General features: G+C 39.6%; 1 protein-coding gene across 9 annotated transcripts in view; it reads right to left on the bottom strand.

Annotated features, from left to right (window-relative positions):
• Positions 1 to 25,167, bottom strand: part of PHEX (phosphate regulating endopeptidase homolog, X-linked) — a 221,590-nt gene that overhangs the window by 47,616 nt on the left and 148,807 nt on the right. For all 9 annotated transcript variants that reach the window (XM_021079391.1, XM_021079390.1, XM_013986002.2 and 6 more), the window contains 3 exons: positions 23,752 to 23,829; positions 15,083 to 15,186; positions 6,309 to 6,367 (listed from right to left, as the gene is read on the bottom strand). In XM_021079391.1, coding sequence (XP_020935050.1) covers positions 6,309 to 6,367; positions 15,083 to 15,186; positions 23,752 to 23,829 — 241 coding nt within the window. The remainder of the gene's footprint in view (positions 1 to 6,308; positions 6,368 to 15,082; positions 15,187 to 23,751; positions 23,830 to 25,167) is intronic.

Genomic DNA, 25,167 nt, shown 5'->3' with positions numbered 1-25,167 from the left:
CCTGTCTCTTGATGGGCAGAGGACCCATTTATCAAGAGTGGAATTTCTGGGTAAGAGGAACATCAACCAACCGCCAAATACTTTTTCCAAGTTAGTTGTAATTTTTAATGTACAAAAACATTGTTTTAATGTATAAAACCTTTTAAGAGTAAAAGTTCAAAATGCCCCCCACCCAATTTTCCTATTATGCTGTAAAGCCTGTGATAGCCTGGCTCTCCCAGGCATTACTGGCATGCCAGTTTTCCACATACAAAACCCTGACCTTGGCAGTATGCTGGCACTTTTCAAATTGATCTTGTTAAATCCTACCAAAAACTCTGCAGACTAGGTAACCTCAGCATGTGGCAGATAAGGACAAGAGGGGTCAGGAAGGAGAAACACCTTGACCAAGGTCATGCAACTCCATCAGTGGCCCTCCAGGTCTGCCATCAAGATCCTCACTGTTTCCCTACTAAAAGCAGGAAGACCAGATTTGCATTTATCACAGACTTAGGGGAACTCAAGCTTAGGCACTGATAACCCTAGCTCCTTGTTTTCCTGTTTAACCACCTTATCAGTTCAAATACAATCAAATTCTGCAACAGCTCCTGAGGGTAACTCCCCATCCCACAGACTTAAACCATTATTATTTCATAACATACTCTGTGCCTGAAGACACTGCCACCCAGCTTGTCAAGGGCAGGAAAATAAGCTTTAACCACCCTATAAAAATCTAATATGGAAAGATGGCCCCAGATCATAGGATATCACATACAGACATGGATTTGTAAAAAACAAAAAAGGTTTTTCTATTTTCTACTCAAGGTTCTATTGCATGCAGAAGCTGACTTAAATGGCATCCATCAGAAAATGATAATGGGAACTGAATGAAATTCTCATAAATCACGTTACTAAGTATAGTTACATCTGAGATGTGAAACTCAATTAAACAGATGGCCACATGCTGTCAGAATCAGCCCCTAATCAATAAAGATGTTCATTTTAGAAAATCACCTCAATTTTTCACTTTTTCAGTGAAGCAAAAAGAAGGCAGTTGTGGGTTGTGGGGAGTCCCAGGAAATCCAATGGGGAAATGTAAAAGAAGGAACTCCACCTGTCTTAATCCATAGTCCAGAAAATCAGAAAGAGAGAGAGAGAGAGAAAAAAAAGTCACCCAAAGGATTCCTTGTCATCTTGCCTGGGAAAGTAATTTACAATAAGAGCCAGTGCTGGTCATTAGGAAAAAAGAAACAGCTTGAATCTCTTAATTAAAATACTGCTTCAAATTGTTCATTCTAAAGCCCCTCTGCTCATGAGCTTTCAAGAAACCACTAGGTTACTCTGTAATGGCTGCTTGTTCAGTAAACTCCAATAAGATCAGCTCTTCCCACATAAGAAAAAGGCTGAGCTGGGGTGAATCCTGGAGGCAGAAGTATCACCAGGTATACTTAAATTCCCCAGAGGGCAGTAAGCATTCACTGACACTTTTAAGTGAAGGTGGAGACAATGGTGAAGAATCTCTCTCAATGCCTTTTCTTGCACAAGAACTGATTGATTACATTCACTAGATTGATGACAGTTACGTCTACCAATGACAAGAAGGGATGAAAGTGACTTGACGAGAACACTGTACTTTGGAACACTCACTCTGGAAAACATCTGGTGTTATCTGGCAAGTTGAGTATTTGTATACCCTATAAGCCAGTAACTCCACTCGTAGTATATACCCCAAACACTTGTTTCTGGAGATATGTGCAGGATATTCAAAGCAACATTGTTCATAACAGCAAAAACCTGGGAAAAGGGGGAAACATAGGTCTGTAGAACAGATAAGTAATCTGGGGCACAGTCATACAATGGAATACTACACAGCAGTGAAAATGGAAAAACCTAATGCCACATGCTACCTGGATGAATCTTAAAAATATGTTGAATGAAAAGCAAAGTTGCTTAAGGCTGCATGTGATATAATGCCATTCTTATCATGCTAAAATTGAGCAAAAAGAATATATTGCTTAGGGATGTACATGTGGTTTAAAATTTATTTTCTTTTAAAAAAATAAGAAAATGACAAACAAAAAAGTGAGACTAGTGGGTACTACTATGATGAGGAAGAAGAAAGGGATGGGGAGGAGCACAGACAGATGCAATGGCATCAGGAATGTTCCAGTTCTTGAATGGGTGGTGGGTTCATAAACATATATTTATTTTATCATACGTTTGCTAAATACTTTTTACCTTTATGAGTTCTAGCATGTTATATATATTCCTTTGCATGTATATAATGACATTTTCTTTTAAAATAATTTTAAAAATGTATAACCAAAAAATTTATTCCAAATGCTATTATAATTCACATTTATACATGTAACTTATTATAAAGAGTAGTTATAAAATATCTAAAATATCATATGTTCCCATGTAACACATGGAGCTTAGTTCTCAACTGAGAGCTACAGAAAACCCCATCATGCTGTACATTTTAAATACATAAAATTTTTGTCAATTATATCTCAATAAAGGAGAAAGCAAAGGTATTTTCACAATAATACTACACCAGCATGGGAATGTAAGCTGGTACAGCCACTATGGAGAACAGTTTGGAGATACCTTAGAAATCTATACATAGAACTTCCATATGACCCTGCAATCCCACTCTTGGGCATCTATCCGGACAAAGCTCTACTTAAAAGAGACACATGCACCCGCATGTTCATTGCAGCACTATTCACAATAGCCAGGACATGGAAACAACCTAAATGTCCATCGACAGATGATTGGATTTGGAAGAAGTGGTATATATACACAATGGAATACTACTCAGCCATAAAAAAGGATGACATCATGCCATTTGCAGCAACATGGATGGAACTAGAGAATCGCATCCTGAGTGAAATGAGCCAGAAAGACAAAGGCAAATACCATATGATATCACTTATAACTGGAATCTAATATCCAGCACAAATGAACATCTCCTCAGAAAAGAAAATCATGGACTTGGAGAAGAGACTTGTGGTTGCCTGATGGGAGGGGGAGGGAGTGGGAGGGATCGGGAGCTTGGGCTTATCAGACACAACCTAGAATAGATTTATAAGGAGATCCTGCTGAATAGCATTGAGAACTATGTCTAGATACTCATGTTGCAACAGAAGAAAGAGTGGGGGAAAAACTGTAATTGCAATGTATACATGTAAGGATAACCTGACCCCCTTGCTGTACAGTGGGAAAATAAAAATAAAAAAAATAATAATACACCAGCAGCTGATTGTTCTCTTCACCACTTACCCTCCCACACCAAAGCCCTCCAGAGACTGCCATTCCCAAAAGTGGCCACACGAGGACGACTCTAAGGAGATGTGCTTGCTGGAAGTGGGCTGTCCTGTATGGCCAGGGAAACCTATCAGAATGAGGGCAAACACAGAGGGTGAGCAGACAGGAAGCCTCACTGAGAAGGTGGCATTCAAGGCAAGATTTGAGGGAACTGGGAGTGCAAAGCAGGCGGGTCACTTGGAAAAGTTCTCCAAGGCAAAGAGCATCCCAAGTACAAGAGTGTTTTGTGCTCTAGGATCAGGAGAGAGGGCAGCAGGGCTGGAACAGAGGGCAGATAAAGGCAGCATGATAAGAGGCCCCTGAACCATTTTAAGTAATTTGGCCTTTACTCTGAGTGAGATGGGATGCTGATAACAGGTTCTGCTCAAAGGAGGGACATGAGATGATAGTAAAACACCTCAAAATGGCTGCAATATTCTATTTGGAATAGATGGAAGGGGAGTAAGCTCAGAAGCAGGGAGGCAAGTGAGGCAGCCATGATGGGGCAATCCAGGGATGGTCAAGAGTGGCCAGTCTTTCTAAATTCCAACCCCCACACGCAACAAACAGCACAGAGATATGCTTAAATCTGAGAGATGAGGTGTGCTCACCACTCCAGGGAGAGTGGTGGAGACCAGAAGCGGTGCAGGGGGATGAAAAACCATCAAGGGCTTCAGCCAAGCAGTCCACCCTCCCACAATAGGTCCTGCCATCCTGCACTCAGTGTCGGTCAGTCTTGTGACCATCTTCATACTTTTGCCACATATGGATCTCCCTGTAGACAATACAGAGAACTGCTCTGCATGCTTTTCAACTCTATTTATAAGGTCTCAAACTCCATATATTTTCCCAAGTTTTTCCCCCCATACAACCTATTACTTGTGGAATTCATCCATGTTAATACATCTCACTCTGGTCACTCCCTAGTCACTGCTGTGTGGCATGCCCTTGTGGGAACATGACATGTATGATTCGTTTTCCTTTGGAGACCCAAGTTATTCCCCTTTTGCTGCTTCATAAACAACACTGCTAAATAATGCCATTTGAAGCAACATGGATGGAACTATAGGTTCTCATACTAAGTGAAGTAAGCCAGAAAGAGAAAGACAAATACCACATGATATCACTTATATATGGAATCTAATATACGGCATAGATAAACCCTTCCACAGAGAAGAAACTCATGGACTTGGAGAACAGACTTGTGGTTGCCAAGGGGGAAGGGGAGGGAGTGGGATGGACTAGGAATCTAGGGTTAATAAACTATTGTCCTTGGAATGGATAAGCAATGAGATCCTGCTGTATAGCACAGGGAACTATATCCAGTCTCTTATGATAGAGCATGATGGAGGATAATGTGAGAAAAAGAAGGTATATATGTATATGTGTGACTGGGTCACTTTGCTGTACAATAGAAAACTGAAAAAAAACACTGTAAACCATCTATAAGGGAAAAAAATAAAAATCATTTGAAAAAAAGTAAAATGTATGGTTGAGCTCAATGCTGCTCTATTCCATACACACACACACACACACACACACACACACACACACACAAAACCACTGCTGTGAGCATCCTCTCGTGGACCTCCTCATGCGAGACTTCTCTAGGCACCACTATGCAAACTGTGTTAGAGTCACCTCGAGGGCTTAATAAAACAGACTGCAGAGCCCCACACCCAGAGTTTGTGAACCACAGGTCTAAGCTTAGGGCCTGAAAAATTGCATTTCTAACAAGTTCCCCTGGGACGTTGCTGTTGTTGGTCACAGGACCACACTTTGACTAACAGCATTAGGGCACGTGGCAAGAGGTCACGTGATATTCACGGATATGTGTGCCCATCTTTGGCCTTTCTGCATGTTGCCAAACTGCTCCTCGAAGTAAGCGAACCAATTTACACTTCCACTAGCAGCAGTATGTGTCCCTGTTGCCAACAGCTGGTGCTGCCTGATTTTTAATTTGTGCCAATCTGATTTTTAATAATTTATAAACTTATCATGGTATTTATAATTATGTACCCAATTCATGTAAATACCAGAAATGTAAGATTTTACACCCCAGGATCAATTACAGCATTTCAAAGCTTTCCTTACAGTCCCTTCAACTTTGAAAATCTGCCCAGTTACCTGATTGATTCTGGAAAAAAATAAAAGAGTATAGGCAAAAATCATTAAGGCCATTCGTAAAAAAAAGTGGAAGCTTGTTCCTTTGCATGGCCAACATCATTGTAGACTATTTATTGTTGTTTTTTTTTAAAAAAACAAAAACAAAAACTTAATGGTTATATAAAGCTTTTTTTTTTTTCCCTTTTATTTTAGGGCCACAACCACGGCACATGGAAGTCCCCAGGCTAGGGGTCAAATTGGAGATACAGCTGCTGGCCTATGCCACAACCACAGCAACACGGGATCTGAGCTGAGTCTGCGACCTACATCACAGCTCATGGCAACGCCGGATCCTTAACCCACTGAGTGAGGCCAGGGATCAAAGCCGCAGCCTCATGGACACTAGCTGGGTTCATGACCACTGAGCCACAAAGGGATCTCCCTATAAAGCTTATTTAAAAAGACTTATTATAAGGTAAAGAGGATGAGGAAAATTGGGCATATGGGTAGGGAAACAAACTTCCTTCACCAACATACTTGGCCACTTTGGGTGGGAAATAAAGAATGCTATACTCTTGGAATTCCCATCGTGGCACAGCAGAAACGAATCTAGCATCCATGAGGATGCAAGTTCAATCCCTGACCTCACTCAGTGGGTTAAGGATCCACCGTTGCTGTGAGCTGTGGTGGAGGTCGCAGACAAGGCTTGGATCTGGTATTGCTGTGGCTGTGGCGTAAGCCAGCTGCTACAACTCCGATTTGACCCCTAGCCTGGGAACCTCCATATGCCGTAGATCCGGCCCTAAAGAGACAAAAACAAACAAAAAAGAATACTACACTCTTAAATAACAGTCATGGCAACATTCCTTCCACTGTGAGTCACATTAACAGGGAGACAAGGAGCCAGTACTCACGGATCTGGTTGGTGGATGCACTGTAGAAGGCATTGACTGTGGTTGGATTTGTAAACCACCTGTAGGGAGAGAAAGAAACACTATCAAGTGATCATCATTACCCAGGCAAGAGGGCAGCAAGAACACATAAAATGTGGTGGCATTTATTAGCACATAACCAGGGAATGATGGGGAAGTGGGACACGCGGGGAAATTATCGCCTCAGTTTAGGGCTACTGCTTTGCTCAGCAAAGTCTTATCCTAAACTGAACATGGTTCAATGAGAATCTATTAACATGCCTGGTTATTCACTGTTACTAACTTCATGGAAAAAGCAGCAGGGCTTATAAAGAGCTTTAATGAAAAATCCTGAATCTAAAGGGCTCTCCCCACAGATGGAGACCCAGTAACAAACTACTCTTTGGCAGGCTCTGTTCAACAGATCCATGGGGCAGCTGAGCTTTCTATGCTGCATCACCTCTGAAGTGTCCATTAAATGTATGGGGCTGGTGACAAAACAGAAGTCTCCGTAGAGAGAAATGAAGCACAACCAGGCTAGCCAGAGGTTTGCCTGCTCAAGGAGAAAGTTTACTGACTTAAGCAGCAAAAGATCTAATGGCTTATTCTGGCTCTATCACTAACTAGCTGGGTTGTGGTGGAAAAATGGCCTATCTTCCTGGGCTTCAGTTTCAGCTATAAAACTAAATTGTTGCATGAAGAGATCTTGGGAACCCCTTCCAGCTATGAAGAGTTGCCCGTCCATTTTAAATACACAGGAGGTCACTTAGATCAGCCTCAGCAAATTTTTTTCTGTAAACAGATCATAAACATTTAGGCATTTCACGGGCCAAAACCAAGGATGTTATATAGGTATTTCTACAGTGAGAGAAAATTTTCTATATAATTTTATTGATGAAATTCAAAACATAATAATAATCAAGAGCCAAAAACGACAGCCAGCAAGGAAGTAGGGACCTCAGTTCTACAACCACACGGAAGTGGAGCTGCTAACGCCTGAATGAGACTGGAAGAGGATGCTTCCCAGAGGCTTCCGCTAAGAGCCCAGCTAGCTGACATCTTGATTGCCCTTATGCAACCTGGAGCTGAGAAAACAACTGAGCCATCCCACATTTCTAACCTATAGAAATGTGAGGTAGTACTTTTGTGTTGTTGTGAGTTGCCAATGAGGTGGTGGCGATTCATTACAGCAGCAACAGAAAACTAAAACACAAAGAACCCAGCATTTGTATGTCTGCTCTTTGGGTCAAGAGGGGAGAAGGTGCCTCTCAACCTTGCTTCTAAATGACATTGGACTGAACCACAGTATGTTCAAAAAGTAACGTGTATTCTTAGAGCTGGTCTCTTCTCTTCCCCTCCTTCCCAACTCCCCTTCCTTAGCAAAGGATAAACTTTCAAAACATTAGGATAAGAGCCATGTGGAAACAGTGTTTCTAACTTCTGATGGACAAAGGAAGTCAAAACAAGGAAATCAAAAAACCAGATGGATCCTTATAGGGCGTCTGAAGCTTCAGCAAGAATTCCTCAAAAGCAAGATAAAAAGTGAGTTTCCTGGTGGCTCAGCAGGTTAAGGATCTGGCATTGTCACTGCTGTGGCTCTGGTTACACCTGTGGCACAAGTTCAGTCCCTGGCCTGGGAACTTCTGCTTGCCACAGGTATGGCCAAAAAAAAAAAAAGAAGGAATTCCTAAAACATATGAGATGCATGATCTCACCTTTCCTCACTTTCCAGAGCTCCTGCTGACTTTAGGACACATTTGGAGCCCTGATTATACCCAGAACTGATATTAAGTAGCTGCTTTAAAAGGGCCTACCAGTTGTGGATGCTATGATTTCTTCTCATGGGTCAGTACCCACACCCAGGCAGCCGTTAAATATTCTGTATATCTCCATGATTATATCTGAGCTCATTTAGCTTTACTATTCTCGAATATAAGGCTGCCTGTGCTGGTTTTCATATGTGTTTGCAATTTTTTTTTACACTCCTCCCATTAAGAAGTGGATTCTAAATTCCTCTCCTCTTGATTATGGACTAGCCTTAGTGACTCACCTGTAAAGCATCAAATGCAGTAGAAATACCACATGACTTCCAATGCTAAGTAATTAAAGGTGATGCAACTTCCCCTGGTGCATACATGAACACTGCCCCCCTTCTTTTTAGGAAACTTGCTCTTCCAAGTTTCTTGCTCAAACAGTATGCCACAAAGAAGCCCAGTACACATGGACAGGCCATGGCAGGCATTCCAGTCAACAGCCAGCATCGACCACTAGACTATGAGAGGAAGCCTCCCTTATGACTCCTGCCCCAACCACCATCTGACTGTAACTACGTGGAAGACCAGGGGCGAGCACCACCCAGCTGAGCCTAGTGACCACCAGAGCTATGAGACAGAAATATGAATAATTATTTTTGCTTTAATCCTCTAAATTTGGGAGTGGGTCATTATACAATAATAGATAACTGAAACACTGAAAAGCTGGCTGTCCAAAGTCCTACCCAATGGATTGAATTTTCCCAGAAAAAATGTTTTGTTTGCTCAACACATTGGCTTTTAAAAGTACCAAATATGAATTCCTTTCGTTTTTTTTTGCCCAAGCCTGCAGCATGTGGAAATTCCCAGACTAGGAATCAAATCCACGCCATAGCAGTGACCCAAGCCACAGCAGTGACTCTAGATCCTTAATCCACTGTGCCACCAGGTAACTCCTGGAATTCCTTTAAATGAAGTGTGAAATCACCAGTTCTCCATGGTCTCCACCACTCCCTATCATTTACAACTGTTTAGGTCATCGTTTGTTAACTGATTGGGTCCTGAAGGCATATGAGTTTGCACAACTTAACTCCCAGCAGAATTTTAAGTTCCTTATGGTCTAAGACTATTGCCCAAGTGGTACATGCTGATCAAAAAATATCATTAAATATATTTAAATGAATTTATTGCTATGTATGCATCTACTTGAATAAACAAAGAGTGTCATTCAAGTGCTTTAAATTCCTTTTAGTATGTCCTTTTTTCCCCACTTTTAGTATGTCTTTAGGGCGTTTCTGCAGTCTGTGTTTGGAGAAGGATTTAGCAGACAAGGTAGGAACAGGTCTCATATAAATTTCAAATCCAAAAATATATGGAGATGAAATTATAGTGGACAATGGGATACAGGAGTATGATAATGAAATGCAATAATCTAAAGGAAAAGACACTGGGACCTTGGTTTCTTTGGAACATATAAAACATATACATCAGACTACAGTTTTACATTTTATCTAAAGACTCTTAAAGATAGTCTAGGGAATATGGAATGGAAAAACTAGAGTATTTATTGCTTTCTCATATCCTGTAGATTATATCCATCCCATTCCATGCTGTAGATAATGCTTTTGCAAACAAAAATTCTGAGCAGGACCATAATTTGTATAGACATTCAGTATATTTTTACCTATTTTTCAAAAAATAGAGAAAAAAATGCAGACATGTTTGGTCACAGTAGAATGAGAGTGAGTTAATAGGGAAGCTGGCTTAAAATCACTTCTGTCAAAAAAAGAGGATCCTAAGGGAAAGAAATTACTTTTGACTCAAGCTGAGCAGTGAAGTAAATCCTCTATTTTTAAGCAAGCTGATGAAGTGACAATTCTGAAAACCAACCCCTAAATATGTACCTTCAGGGATGACCACCCAATTAAGTTCATTCTTGCTGACATTTCCCATTGCGTTAGAAAGTTCTTAATGCACATTAGTGCAGCTAAAATGGATTCCATGAGAATGAAAGATAAAGGGTGTTTATCTCCTATACCCACAGAGAAGCAAAATGTTATTTCAGGACTTTGTGGAAATACGATCATGATGTGCTGTTCAAAATAAACTAGTATAGTGGAGCTAGTCCAGAATCGCCCTCCATTAACTCATGAATTTTCAGACCTAAAAGATGTCAATTAAAGCCAATATGTATCATGAAGCCAAAATTCTCCACTTGCCTGAAAAGGAGTAGCCCAAAATTTCTTTTTTAAAAATGACCAGGAGCTCCTGTAATGGCTCAGTGGTAATGAGCCCAACTAGTAACCATGAGGATGCGGGTTCAATCCCTGGCCTTGCTCAGTGGGTTAAGGATCCGGCGTTGCCATGAGCTGTGGTGTAGGTCACAGCCACAGCTTGGATCCCACATTGTTGTGCTGTAGGTCACAGCCACAGCTTGGATCCCACATTGCTGTGCTGTGGCACAGGACCCCTAGCCTGGGAACATCAATATGCCACAGGCATAGCCCTAAAAAGACCCAAAAAATTGACCATCATATCACTTTATCATGCAAAGATAACCTTACGTTTCTTAACACTTGCTTTCCGTGAAATAGACACAAAGTCTGAGGAATTACTAGCACTGCACTGATTTTCATTCCTGGAGAACTTTTCCAGACACGTTAACCAATCTAACTTCCTTGTTAAAGAGATATTTGTTTTCATTGACAGAGAAAAAAAAAATGATACAAATCACACAGTTTTCTTAATCCCACAAAGTCAGCTAGCACTTTTCCAAAGCATAAATATTAGGTATAGTCAAGGTCATAAAATCTTACACCCCATCAGTATTTTAGGATGATGTTAAAAATGACACATTTAGCTGTTTTTCAATTAGCAACCCAGGCCTTGCTACCCATCCAAATGAATAATGACATTTTGAAATTAAAGAATTAACTTGACAGCATCACCAACATAGAAGAGTTCCTGAGAAGACCCTGAAAATTCACAAAAATACTGGTGAGACTTCCACAAGTTGTAAAAACAAGAGTTTGAACTTACTTGAAGTAGATCTGAAAGGGCAGGATGATTTAACTTACTTTGTAGGTACATGTTGTAAGAAAATTTGAAGGACAGAGGGCAGGATGGCTAGACGGGAGCCATAGCTAAGAACGAGAGGCTGTAATCACAGCTTAATCCAAGGAAGGGTAAAGGGCCTAGAGCAGGAAGTTTGAAGAGAGAGAGAGGAACAAGAAATGCAGAAACCATAAGAAGAACCAGACAAAGATCTGGAGATCAGAATATCAGCCAAGGTTAAAAAGTAGGACATGAAAAAAAAAAAAATGGCCATGGAAGTCAGGCTTCCAGCTATGACACAATGAAAAAGACAACAAATCCTTTCCACAAAAACCAAGCATAATAATGGACAAAAGTGTCAACAACTAACCATTTTAGGGGTCTGGGAATTAATCAAAGGCAATCTATAAACCAAAAAACATTTAATTTTGAACTGCTAGAACTTAAGAGGAAGTAGAACAAGAGTCTGTAGCCTTCTTGTCTGGGACTGTTCCCATCCCTCCCAGCTCAGTCAGTGAGAATGTATTTTACTAGGATAGGGCTGGCTGGAAAACCATCAGTTTTGCTCACAGGGTAGGGGAGGTGGGGGATGAGGCTGAATTCAATTGGGGATGGAGGTGAAAACCTACTACTTTTCCAACTAAAAGTGATAAACTTGGTAGAAAACAAATGAGGAAAACCCACAGCTTTGCTAGCCTGAAGTTATAGTTCCCACCAGAGAACTATAGACCAGCCAGAAATTTAAAGAAGGTCCTGGAACTGAAAGAATCATAAAAGTGTGAGCTATGCTCTCCACATATCCTTGACTGACTGGGAAACTAAGCATGTGCACAGGGGAGACCCAAGAGAGCCCAGTGGAAAGTAAGCTCCAAGGGCAACTGAGAATTGCTCTAGGAACAGTGACTTTGAGTATCCTCCTAACCCTCACACAGATCAACTGGCAGAGGGCAGAAGCCCTGTAAGTTCAAGGTATTTAAGCACAAGCTCTACCCTGATCTCTAGCTGAGGACTAAGCTATGCAGACACAAGGAAAACCTCTATGAGGAGAAACTAAAAAAAAAAAAAAGAATTTAAAAAATGAGGAGAGGAGTTCCCATTGTGGCGCAGTGGTTAACGAATCTGACTAGGAACCATGAGGTCGCGGGTTCAATCCCTGGCCCTGCTCAGTGGGTTAAGGATCTGGCATTGCCGTGAGCTGTGGTATAGGTCGCAGACAGGCTCAGATCTGGCGTGGCTGTGGCGTAGGCCAGTGGCTACAACTCCAATTGGACCGCTAGCCTGGGAATCTCCATATGCCGCAAGTGTGGCCCTAGAAAAGACAGAAAAAAAAAAAAAAAAAAAAAGGGGGAGAGACATCCATGGTCACATACCGTAGGAAAGACAGACTCTACAGTGTAAGTCCAGGAAAGCTGTTTTTTTTTTAAAGCCTCAGAAAAATGAATCAGAATCCACAGTTGCTACAATATATATATATTTTTAAATTTTTTTATTTCCCCAATATATTATTTTTAAATTTTTTTATTTCCCCAATATATTATTTTTTCCCTACTGTACAGCATGGTGACCCAGTTACACAAACTTTATACAGCACAATATATTATCTATAATGTTGTTTTCAAAAATGACAAAAGTTATGCTAAAAGAAAAAGTGTTAAAAAAAAGCAATCAATAAACACTGACTCTGAGTGAGCCCAGATCTTGGAATTAGCAAAGACTTGAAAGCAGCCATTATAAATTAGTTCAAAGAATTAAAATAAACTGTATTCAAATAATTAATGGAAATACGATGACAATGAAAACAAAGAATCACAACAAAAAAATAGAAACTATTAAAAAGAAAAAAACAGGAGTTCCCATTGTGGCTCAGCAGAAACGAATCTGACTAGTATCCATGAAGCCACAGGTTCAATCCCTGGCCTCTCTCAGCGGGTTAAGGATCCAGCATTGCCATGAGCTGTGGTATAGGTCACAGATGCGGATCAGATCTCGCATTGCTGTGGCTGTGGTGTAGGCCAGCAGCTGTAGCTCCGATTTGACCCCTATCCTGGGAACCTCCATATGCCCTGGGTATGGCCCTAAAAGACAAAAAAAAAAAAGAAAAAAACAAAACCAAAGAGAACTTCTGGAGTTGAAAAGTAAAACAATCAAAGTGAAAAATGTGTTAAATGAGTCAACAGCAAATATAATAACGCAGAAGAAAGAATCAGTGAATTTGAAGACAGATTAATAGAAACTAACCAATCTGGAGAAGAGGGGGAAAAACAAACAAACAAACAAAAAAAAAAAAACAGAAAAAAAAAAAAAAAAAAAAAAACCTTGGAGAAGTGGGCCAGAGCTGAACAGAGTAAAAATACCAGCAGGCAGAACAGAAAATAATCTAAATCTGAGCTGAAGAATTTCTCAGTTGAAGCCTCTTATTCATCATTTGCCTACACTTAATAGAATCGACAAGAGGATAAAATGAATTAAAATATGTAAGTCACTTACTGGCACATCATAAATAACAATTTTTAGTTGCTATCATCGTCATCCACATTTTGTAGGGAAGAAAATCATGACTGGCCTAAACCCAAAAGTTCCTAGGGAAACTTCCCTACCTGTAGAAAAAGTTCCTACCAGCAGCTGGGAAGAGGGGTCTAAATCATAACTGCTATTGAAGGAAAATAACAGAGCTATCAGTTCTGTGACACACATTACCTCAACATCCTATCGTTACTTGATAATCACAGACATAACGTCAGAAACTGTGGGTTCAGTTCCAGACTACCATAATAAAGTGAGTATCACTAATTTTTTTTTTGTTTCCCACTACATATAAGAGTTACATTTAAACTATACTGTAGCCTATTAAGTGTGCAAGGGCATTATGTCTTTAAAAAACAATGCATACACCTTAATTTAAAAGTTATTTTATTGCTGGAGTTCCCATCGTGGCTCAGTGGAAACGAATCCGACTAGCATCCATGAGGACACAGGTTCGATCCCTGGCCTCGCTCAGTGGATTAAGGATCTGGCGTGGCAGTGAGCTATGGTGTAGGTCACAGTCTCGGCTGAGACCCTGGATTGCTATGCCTGTGGTGTAGGCCAGAAGCTGTAGCTTTGATTCAACCCCTAGCCTAGGAACCTCCATATGCCACTGGTGCAGCCCTAAGAAGACCTAAAAAATTTTTTATTGCTAAAAAATGCTAACCATCATCTGACAACACAGTGTTGCCATAAACCTTCAATTTGGAAAAACGCAGTATCTGCAAAATTCAATAAAGCTAAGTGCATTAAAATGAGGTGTGCCTATATACAATTACTTCCACATTTGCAATCATACATATTTTTTATATATTTAAGTTCTAAAGTTTTTGCCTGAGTATGAAATTCTAGAGAAATTATACACACGCACACATATATAGAGAATCATAACATGATTTAGAAATGATTTGAATATTTGTCTATTAAGATGATAAGGGAGTTCCCGTCGTGGCGCAGTGGTTAACGAATCCGACTAGGAACCATGAGGTTGCGGGTTCGGTCCCTGCCCTTGCTCAGTGGGTTAACGATCCGGCGTTGCCGTGAGCTGTGGTGTAGGTTGCAGACGCGGCTCGGATCCCGCGTTGCTGTGGCTCTGGCGTAGGCTGGTGGCTACAGCTCCGATTCAACCCCTAGCCTGGGAACCTCCATATGCCGCGGGAGCGGCCCAAGAAATAGCAACAACAACAACAACAAAAAAAAAAAAGATGATAAGGTTTCTTTTGATATGTGTTGATGCTAGGAATGCAGTGGCCATAATTAGACTGAACAACCAATTCATACAATATTAGAAATAAGAGTTGCCAAAACATGATAGAGATTTCGCCAAACCAAGGTAACTGGCAAGCCAGCTACTCTGACTTGAGGGGAATTACAAAGTTTGATCTAGAGACCCCGCTTTCCACCATATTTATCTATTTTCCTTCCCCCCCCCTTTTTTTTTTTACTCACTCTGTTTTTGGGACAGCTTTTCTCAGCCAGAAGAAATCAGTCTGTGCTAAATACTTGCGGGTTTGCAGGACGTTGCCAAAGTAGTCAGATTCTGAAAACTTGATCTGAATAAAACAAACCATAACCATCACTGTTCTAAGTGCAGATAAGACATGGCTCTGAAAAAAGGCTTTGATGCACAAATGAGCGACCAATGGTGAAGGTGCACTCCTCGCATCAACTTTCAGCCATCACCTATTAACCCAGTATTCACAAAGCCATGAAATTTAATCAGCGATTTTCTTTTAAAATAAAAAGCTCAAAAATCAATACAGTCATTTCTGCATCAGAGTAAAGCAAAACAAAAACAAGAGAAGCTGCAGTGATTTATAATGTGTTTCATTTGCTCTATAACTGAAAAATCCACTTTAACCTTTGCAGAACATATTATCTTAGGTCTGAAATTTCTTTGCCCATGAGTTCTTGATCTTTATGTATACTTTATTTGTCCTAGAGGTTCTTCTAATAACATTCATTTTAGTCAGCTGAAGCTTCATTTGGTTTATAGATGAGGATTTAGTCAAATGTTAAAATCAAATTAACTATTATCAGTATTCATTCATGAAGTGAAAAAAAAATGAAAATGATTCAGACTTATTTCCTACCCTAAGCACAATGGGGTCAGTAGAATAATTTAATTATTAATAGAAATTACCTACAACACTCAAAAAATGCTCTGGTTGCTAAGAATTCATTAAATTACAGAGGCAAATCGGAGATTTTAGCTTGCATGGAAAAACAGGAGGTTAATGGCTCACAACAATGTTGTCTACTAAAATAGGGAAAAGGGCATAAACGATTCTTGAGTTCCTTTTCTTTTTCTGGAAGGAGGATAGCAGACAGTTTCAATTCTATAGGCAATCTACCTAAAAAACTAACAGCACCTAACCTAAATATTATAAGTAATATCCGTGTAATAGTAAAAGCAATGGTTTGCAGTGATCTGTGATGCTTTGGTTTTAAAATATTGTGGCAAATAAGAAAAATACACATTTGAATAAGCAAATAACCAAGAGTAATCACATTCTTATTAGCTGTAATATTTTTGTAAATTTAAGCCATGATACTCTTTCAAAAGGAAAAATTAAAATATACTAAATGAAAGTATATGAAACCCACAGGCACCACATTACAGATATGAATGAATATACATAATGAGGGTTATAGACTTGACAGCAGCCTATTTGTTGGTCAATGTCTGGCTCGGGTTTATCTCTTCCCTAACGTATCATGAGTACTCATTTTCTCTGCAAAGTAATTTTTGTTAATGACTCATTTTAGCAATCTTTTAGGAGACCAGGCCAAAATACAAAGAAAGGAGTAACATAACATAGGCTCAAAGAGAAAGGAAGAAATGAAAGTATCAATTCCTGGTATCTTTGGTGTTCTACTTGGGCAACAAGTTACAGAGACTAGACTTCGAGTTGTCCCTCCCTCAATCCTCTTGGGGGAGTGACTGATAAGTAAATCGTGGTATAGTCACATAAAGGAAAACCATAGAGAAGTCTAAAACAAATGGCCTGTATGTATGAACATGAGATAATCTCAAAAGCACAGCTGAGTAAATAAGACAAGTTGTATGTATGAGAGAATTTGTATGTTGTTTATGGGTACATTCTATCTAGCAGGAGCATAGAGAAATGTATGGGAATGAGAAACATTGAATTTGAGAGTAGCTAGGGAAGGAAACAGGCAGAGAGGAAGGATGTTAGGTCAAGGGGGATCATACAAAAACTTTCCAATGTGTCTGTTTTATTCATTTGAAATGTGTGTGTGTGCATGTATACAGGTAATATGGCAGTATGTTTAATATTTGTTAAAGCTAAAGGTGTTCAAAATATGATTTTATATACTTTTCTGATGTTTGCCATGCTTCATAATAAAAAGAACTCTTGCAATTGGTTGTATTTTAGATAGATATTTATACTTAGCCTCAGAAGAAACAGAGCAAACTCCTTGTTTTAAGAAGCAACCTTAACTAGCAATCCTAATGCATTCCCAGATCACATAGTTTAAAGATGTGTCCACTTCAACCATTTTTCAGATTTTGCTTCCAAGACAGTTCTGCCAAAACTTTCAGAAGATGTTTGTAACTGACAGAAAATTTAAATGTGTTCCTGGGTTCAGAGTGCTTTCCAGAAAATTCTCCCAAAGGAATTTCCTTCGAAAACATTAACCATTTTTTTTTTTTTTTGTAATATAGGTGGAGTCTGTTGTTACTTTTAGAAGAGTTTGCTAATACGGATATTTTCCTGTTCTGCTTGAAAAACAAAAACAAAAACAAAAACCTGACAATGAGGTTGTTCTACAGACATTAAATAGAAAACCATTCAAAAATTTCCTAAAGAAGAGTCCCAAGTCTAAAAATACTTTAAATAAATACAATCCTACCATAACCTTGAAAATAATCATGGGGAACAAAACTCAGAGGCAAGTAATTACAATTTGCTAATAGCTTATCTATGTTTAGAAAGATAATTTTTACATTGTTTTAATGATTAAGAATATTTCTTATTTCTTAGCCTGGTTTAATTGGTCTAGTCCATTTATTGGATGGACATACAGGGGAAATTTTTACTTTTTCCTATAAGATAGGTTAAGTATATGGGGGTATGGAAGGGCCAGGTGCTGTTACTCTAGCATGATAGATGGGAAACAGAGACAAAGAGATTATGGAACCTGGCGAAGTCATGAAGTCCAAATAATTAGGCTCCTACCTCAATGTTATTTTCAGTGGTCCTGGTAAGAAAACTAGTGCTTCAACAGAAAGAGCACAGGGAAGGAGGAGGAGAAGATAAGATTATGGTGGGAGGAGAAGCAGTGATTAAATACGTCAGGGTACAGTTTACTTAGTATCAGACAGCTGTCAAAATAATAGTAATGAAGGCTATAGAAGACAAGGACAAAAACAATGTCAAATGTAAAGGTCAGTAAACAATATTATATATTAGCATCAATGACAGCTATACAAAATAAAAAGACAGGGAGGTACCATTGTGGCTCAGTGGTAATGAACCCGACTAGTACCCATGAGGATGCGGGTTCAATCCATGGCCCCACTCAATGCTGTGGCTGTAGCGTAGGGTGGGCTGCTGCAACTCCAATTAGACCCCTAGACTGGGAATATCCATATGCCATAGATGTGGCCCTAAAAACCAAAAAAAAAAAATTAAAATTAAAATTAAAATTGAAAAATTAAAAAATAAAAAGACAAAATAACATACTAAAACAGAAGGAAGTATTATTACTTTTGAGTATCAATATTCAGGGGCTGTTTCGATTCTTTTATCTATTTCCAAATTTTCCACTTTTTGACAATACTTTGATAATTTCAAATATTTTGATAGAGCTTTGACTGAGAAAAACATATGAAACTGAGCAACCACTGGGCCAGCTCGGCTTGTTGTAGAGATAGCAACAAGAATGAATGTATACGCATATTTTGGAACCACCGGTAATGTTCAAAAAAAATGTTTGAATTCTGAAAGCAACAATAATTGGCTCAAAAGTCTCTTGTACTTTCTGCTACTGGTGAAAATCTAGGTCAAGTTGATAATGACTTTCAATCAACTCTACCTCCTGACTTTTCAATTGAGTGACCTTTGGGGAATTAATTTGGGCTCTCATGTCATTTCCTAAGAATAGCTGTCCAGATCATAAAATGCAGGGGAATCTGACTCTCTTCTTGGAAGTCCTATACTGGATGCCTAGCACCAAATGCCCCAGACCAAATGGAAGAAAAGAGCTAATAGAGCTAGTATCTTCCCCAAAGGTGAGGAACACATCCTAACAACAAAACAAGGAAATGTGTTCAGCTTCTCTGTATGATTAGTAAATACATGTTGATAAGATACTACATAAGCCAATGGGAAATGTAGATTCCAGAACACTTTTTAAGTTAAATCCATTTAAAGATACTCAAATACTGCTAAGTAACATTTTCGTTTCGGCACCCAAAAGTACTCTGAATACTTAATGGAATTCAGATTTTAGAATTATGTTTTCCCTTTTTTAAATCGCAAAGTAACAAGCAACATCACAGTGTTTAGCTGGCTCTTCCATGACTGGTATGTATGTATACGTGTATATGTACACCTACATACAGGGGTGATGTATGTGCATGTCTATCACTCACTAGAAACATTGATATTCTCTGAAAAATTACCCATATCCAATGCTCCTAAGTAAATGGAGGGCAGCTGTGTTCTGACTTTAGCTCCTACTGCAATTCTCCATTGGCTTTCACCAGAATAGGTGAAGTGCCTGACTGGCGTTGATTATTTGCCTATTGTCTCTCAGATATATGACCACCTTTTCCCTCCGTTCTATAATGCTGGCCTGAGATTCTGAAAAACCATGTTTCCCAGGTTCCACTGCCACTTGGCTTCCTGCCAATAGGAGGCACTGGAGAAAATCAGCAGGTGGCAGGAGAGGAAAGGATGCTGTGTTTATTCTCTTTTATTCCCTCTCTCTCCTCCTTCTTCCTTTGACAATGACTCTGCAAGCATCTTCAGTCCCTCTTCCACAGTCCTAGCTCTACCCTAGGGTGGCAGTTCCTCCTCTGCTCTCCTAAGCAATGGTACCATCACCTCCTCCCTTTTGCATCCCTAGATGTGGAGAGGAAGGGAAGGGAGTGGGTATCTGCTTCCTGAAAGCTATTACCTCATCTTCCTGATTTTCACCTTCTAATCTATTTCCTTTTTTTTTTTTTTTTGAGAGAGTGAACTATTTATTGCACCACTGTTTAAAACACCTATTTCTTTTGTAAATCTAATCGAGGTTAACAAAGATTCATCTTTTCAAAGAGAGTTATGTAGGGAGTTCTCCTGTGGCACAGGTGGTTAAGGATCCAGCATTGTCATTGTAGTGGCCCAGGTCACTGCTGCGGCGTGGGTTCAATCCCTGGTCTGGGAAATTCCACACACAGCAGGTGTGGCCAAAAAAAAAAAAGAGTTACGCAAATATATTAAGAGCTGAGCCCAATAAAGAGTGGGGATGATGGGGGCATCCAAGGATGAATCATTCCTCTGAGAAGGAAAGTTTTAAAGAGATGAGGGAGATGGAAATAACATAAGGTACAAATGGTAAACAAACACCAAGGACCCATTCCAGGAAATGTTCATCTTCTTAACAAGTCAAGTTGAACTGCTGCCACTATCTTCAGTTCATCCTACTGATCTCTAATTACTCTTTCTTAAAAAATTCCTATTGGAGTACAGTTGACTTACAATGTTGTATTAGTTTCAGGTGTAGAGCAAAGTGAATCAGTTATACATACATAACATATAGCCATTATTTTTCCCATATAGGTTATTACAAACTATTGAGTCGATTTCCCTGTGCCATATAGTAGGTTCTCGTTAATCATCTATTTTATACAGTAGGATGTATATGTTATCCCCTTCCTCCTAATTCCTCCCTCAGCCCCTATGCCAACCTATTTCCTGTATTTAATCTCCTGTCTCTGAAATACCTAGTGTGGTTTGCCTTTCCTGGCTGATACAGAAACCTTCCCCAAACTGGTATCAACTCACTCTTGCATCTATTTCCATCAAGGCCAGTGAAGGTACACTTTATAAGGTTTATGTGAACATGGACTGATACCTATCTTTCTAGGCTAACTAGTAGGCTTTCCTGCCTGCTACTGAGGGTTCACATAAAGGACATTTCCTTTCTTCTTATTCTTTGCAAAGACTACAGGAAGACTGTTGTTCAGAAATACTTTGCTAGGTATCTCAGTTTACCCTGTTATCCTCAGAAGAGAAAAATGTTTTTTTCCTAATTCCTTCCATTTGCCTCCAAGTTCTCTTCCATTTGCCCTTATCTCTACATGAAGCCAACTTCAGTTTTCAACCTTTCTCCTTGACCTTCATCTAATCCATTTCCCAATCTCTTGTTTGATTTGCATTTGTGCCTGATGAATCACATCTTAATTTGTGTCAAATAAAGCTGTTTTTCATTTGCAACAGTGCCACGTGCTCAGAGTTTGTATTACTAGAAATTCCTCACAGGTCCTACAATAGTCCTTATCTATGCATTTCTCAAAACTAAAAACACAGCCCCATTGTGTATCAGCAGTACTTTAGTCCTTTTGCTATTAACCTCAGTGACACTGCTACTGTGTGTCATATCAAGCATCCTTTACCTATTTTCTATTTGGGTTTTATTTGTTTTCTCTATCAGTTTCTGAACACATATGTGGTTTTATGTCATGTATTTGGATTTTTTCACTGTTTTTTAAACTGTTAGAAACGCTTGGGTGTAATTGTGTCTGCTTTGGCAATGAGTTAGATGAAAGCTATTTCTTCAGAAAAGTACTTAAAAATCTTGGTATATAAATGGCTTCAGTTCAGACCCTGGAGACAGGAGGAAACATACCCAACACTGCATCCTGTTTGGCATCTGGTTTCTTTCACAGAAGATGCTATATTCATTGAATCCTTAAATTTGGGGCATTCACTTTAAACAGCAGCAGACTGCCAACAAAACGTGATCAACTAAACACTGTGAGTGAGCCCTGAATGCTATCTTATCTGATTAAGTCTTGAGACTGTTCCATCTGTGTAGGTTTTTGAATCAATTTCAGGCACATGGATAGGGCATGAGTTAATTCACAATGACTTGTCCAAACCAAAGTAATTTATATCATAAGAGAAAATTAAAGAAGTCATAACTAACACTTATAGTGTGCTTACTGTGTGCCAGGGCCAGTTCTACATACTTTAAATATGTTAATTTACCTGATCCTCATAGCAGCCCTATAAGGGAGGGAATATTACTATCTCCATTTTGAGATGAGGAAACTGAGGCACAGAGAGGTTGCATAACCTAATCCATTAGGTCGCACAGTTAATAAATGGTAGAATGGGAATTGAACTCCAGACACTTTGATTCCAGGGTGCATTCATAACCACTACACCAAACGGCGTCTGAAACCTTCTCTGCATCCCTGACTTGGAATATTTGCCAATCCCATGTAATTATCCAGGTTCTTCTGCTGAGGTACTTTGTGCCCTGGTGATGCTCTTCTTAGCAGCAATAGTCCTCATACTGATCCACAGAGTTATAGCTACCATTTAAAGGGAGACAATTTATGGACCAGACATTATGCTAGGTGATTTCTATATGATCTCACTTAATCTTCCCAACAATGCCAAGACTTGGTTATTATTATCTCCAGTATTCAGCTCACCAAAGGGAAGCTAACTGAAGTTAAGGAACCTGCACAAGAACAAATAGCTAGTAAGTGGAAGAGGCAGAATCACTCCGCAGCCTAGCCTGAGCTCCTAGCCTCTTAATAGTATGATTTCCCCTCTCTTCTCTTATCCCATCCCAACCAGTTCTGGGAAAGTAGTTTCCACGCACCCTTCAAACCCACTCGTCTGCTCCTCCAGCATAGCTGCCTGATGAGAACCCTGCAAAACCCTTTCTCTGATTACAAGCAGAGCTTCTTGAGCCTGTATTTCAGTCCTGGCTCTGAAGCTCAGCATGGCACTGAGGAAATCACCTGACTTCTTTGAGTCTCTCTGTCCTTTTCTGAGAGATGGGGATAGACAACATCTTTTTCACAGGATCAGTGCAGCTTAAAAGACAATGTACATGAATGTGGCAGATGTGTCTGTATCTTTAATTATCATAGTAATAGTAAGATTCTTCAGGATCAAAGCAATGTATAATAAGATGGGCTGTCTGAGCTTTGGGTTACTGAGAAGCATAATTATTTTCTTCCATGGCAACTGGATCGATACTCTGGGAGGCCCTATCTGGAGCCCACTGGAGAAACTTTCTAATTAAAGCTCTCATTCACTTTGGAATAATCTTGAAAAATCCTGATGCTCATCTAAAAAGCTAGGATTACGTTAATATACGCGACTGGTTAAACAACAATTTCGGGAAAGAGCTACGCCTCAGAACCGTACCTATGTAATAAATTCAAAACAACTACTTTTTCAAGAAAATCTAGTAAGGGGTAAAAATAGGGGTTTTTGTGAGGAAGAAAAGCCTTTAGTGAGAATCATTTGTAGGAAAGAAAACAACAGTGGCTATGATTAGAAAGGCCTGTAATGAATGTATCTACTGGAAAATATACACCCCAAAATATTGCAACAGAAAAGAACCATCAGTAACTTATTGCAAATATACAGTCCAACTCACAAAAAATTATAGAGTCATACATATATGCACTTAGTTTGTCAAAGCACTCATAAAGTTTAATGAAGTTAACTTCCCGAAAGGCAAGATTTATTACTAGTCATTTAATATGAATGAAGCAAGTAAAGATTAACAACAAACATCATACGTTCACCATTAGAACATGTCCACTAATTGCAAAAGACTCTATCTGCTTAATTCTTTCCTTTTTGATCAAATTAAACCAAATCCAAGTCCATTTGCTTTGTGGTACCTACTCAGCTACGCAATTCTTTCTGACACCTCCTTTATTTTGAATATGTCCTAAATCTTGTGATGTGGCTGGCGTAATAAGGCTTGTATCTAGCCAAGGAATGAATCAAAAGTTGGTGCTTTTTGGCAACACCGGGTTTAATTGCCTGGACTTGGGTTAGTTAAAAGGCATGAGGTCAGCAACCCTTGACAGAAAAAAAAAAAAATACAGTAAATTTAGCACTTACTGCCTTGAGGTCTTCATTAACATAGGTATCATTCATTATAAATTCAGGATAGCCAACTTTGGCCAAAACAGCTCTTGCCTATAAAAAGGAAAAAGAAAAATGATGTCAGAGTTTCAGCACTTAAATCATTCATAATCACTGGATATAAGAATGCAACCTCCACCTGAAAACTCTGCTTAGGGAATATCTGCTATATGTAACCCACTGTAAAGGGCAAAAAACCCCCCCAAAACAAAACAAAGTTAGTCCCCACCCTCGATATGCTACAAATATAGTGAATATAGCAAATAACTATATAACACAAGACAAATAAAGGCTTACATATAAATATTATCTATAAATAGATAATTTTTTATTGCTAGATGATATTGTTATTAAAGTCCAGGGCACAGACTATTTCCTCATGGGGAAAATGCTTAATGGAGAAGATGACCAAGCTGAGTCTTAGAGAATGGCTGGGATTTCAAAACCCAGAGCTGAGAGGAAGTACATTCCAGGAGAGCAAACAGCAGGGGCAAAAACAAGAGAGGGAAAGGAAAAACAAAGAGCATCTGGGAGAGAAGGTGAGTTTCCTGTAGCTGGGCTAGAAAGCATGAAGAGTGGGGAGCAGAGAGCAATGCAGCCAAACCAGCTTTGGCCAGATCGCCGGGATTCCTGAATGTCATGCTGAGAGTCTCTATTTTATTTCACAGACAAGGCAGAACTCAATATTTTTAGCAGGAGTAAAATGAGATGAGTCACCCTTCAGCAAGATTATCTGTGCAATTCTGTGAACAATGGCCAGGATGCCAGAAAAATTGGAGGTAGGGGGTCGAAACTCATTTAAAATGCATCATAACCATCCTTTTGATAGACATACTATTATTCCCAGTTTTGCAGTATAGAGAGAATGGAGAGAGGAAAAATCACCTTAGGTACATAAGAGGCGCCTCCACAGGAGGGACTGGCAAACTAGAGCCTACGGGCCAAATGTGGTCTCAGCCCCCACTCCCTCCCATCTGTTTCCTTTTCTTTTTCTTTTTTCTTTAAATTATAGTTGATTTACAATGTTGTGCCAATTTCTGCTGTACAGAAGAGTGACATCTGTTTCTATAAATAACACTTCACTGGAACACAGCCATGCCCCCTGACTTACATGTAGGCTGTGGCTACTTCGGCACTATGATGACGGTCAGAGGGGAAGCGATGGGACAGAAACTCTGTGGCCCACGAAGCCTCAAATACTTACTCTCTGGCCCTTTGGAGAAAATGTCTGCCATCCCTTACTCTCAAGAAACTCTTGTCTCTCTCCTCTCCCCAGATTGAGGGCTTCACAAAAACTAAAGACCAGTTTACTCCAATAGAAGCACAGTGTCAGGGATCTGCCCAGGTCCCCCACCATCCCTTTCACCACTCCAGCACATCCCTCTCCAGCGT

This window comes from Sus scrofa, chromosome X (genome assembly GCF_000003025.6).
Source record: "Sus scrofa isolate TJ Tabasco breed Duroc chromosome X, Sscrofa11.1, whole genome shotgun sequence".
In the NCBI taxonomy this organism is placed as follows: domain Eukaryota; kingdom Metazoa; phylum Chordata; class Mammalia; order Artiodactyla; family Suidae; genus Sus; species Sus scrofa.
Note: the sequence above shows the minus strand (reverse complement) of the source record. Positions and strands in the feature narration are given on the sequence as shown.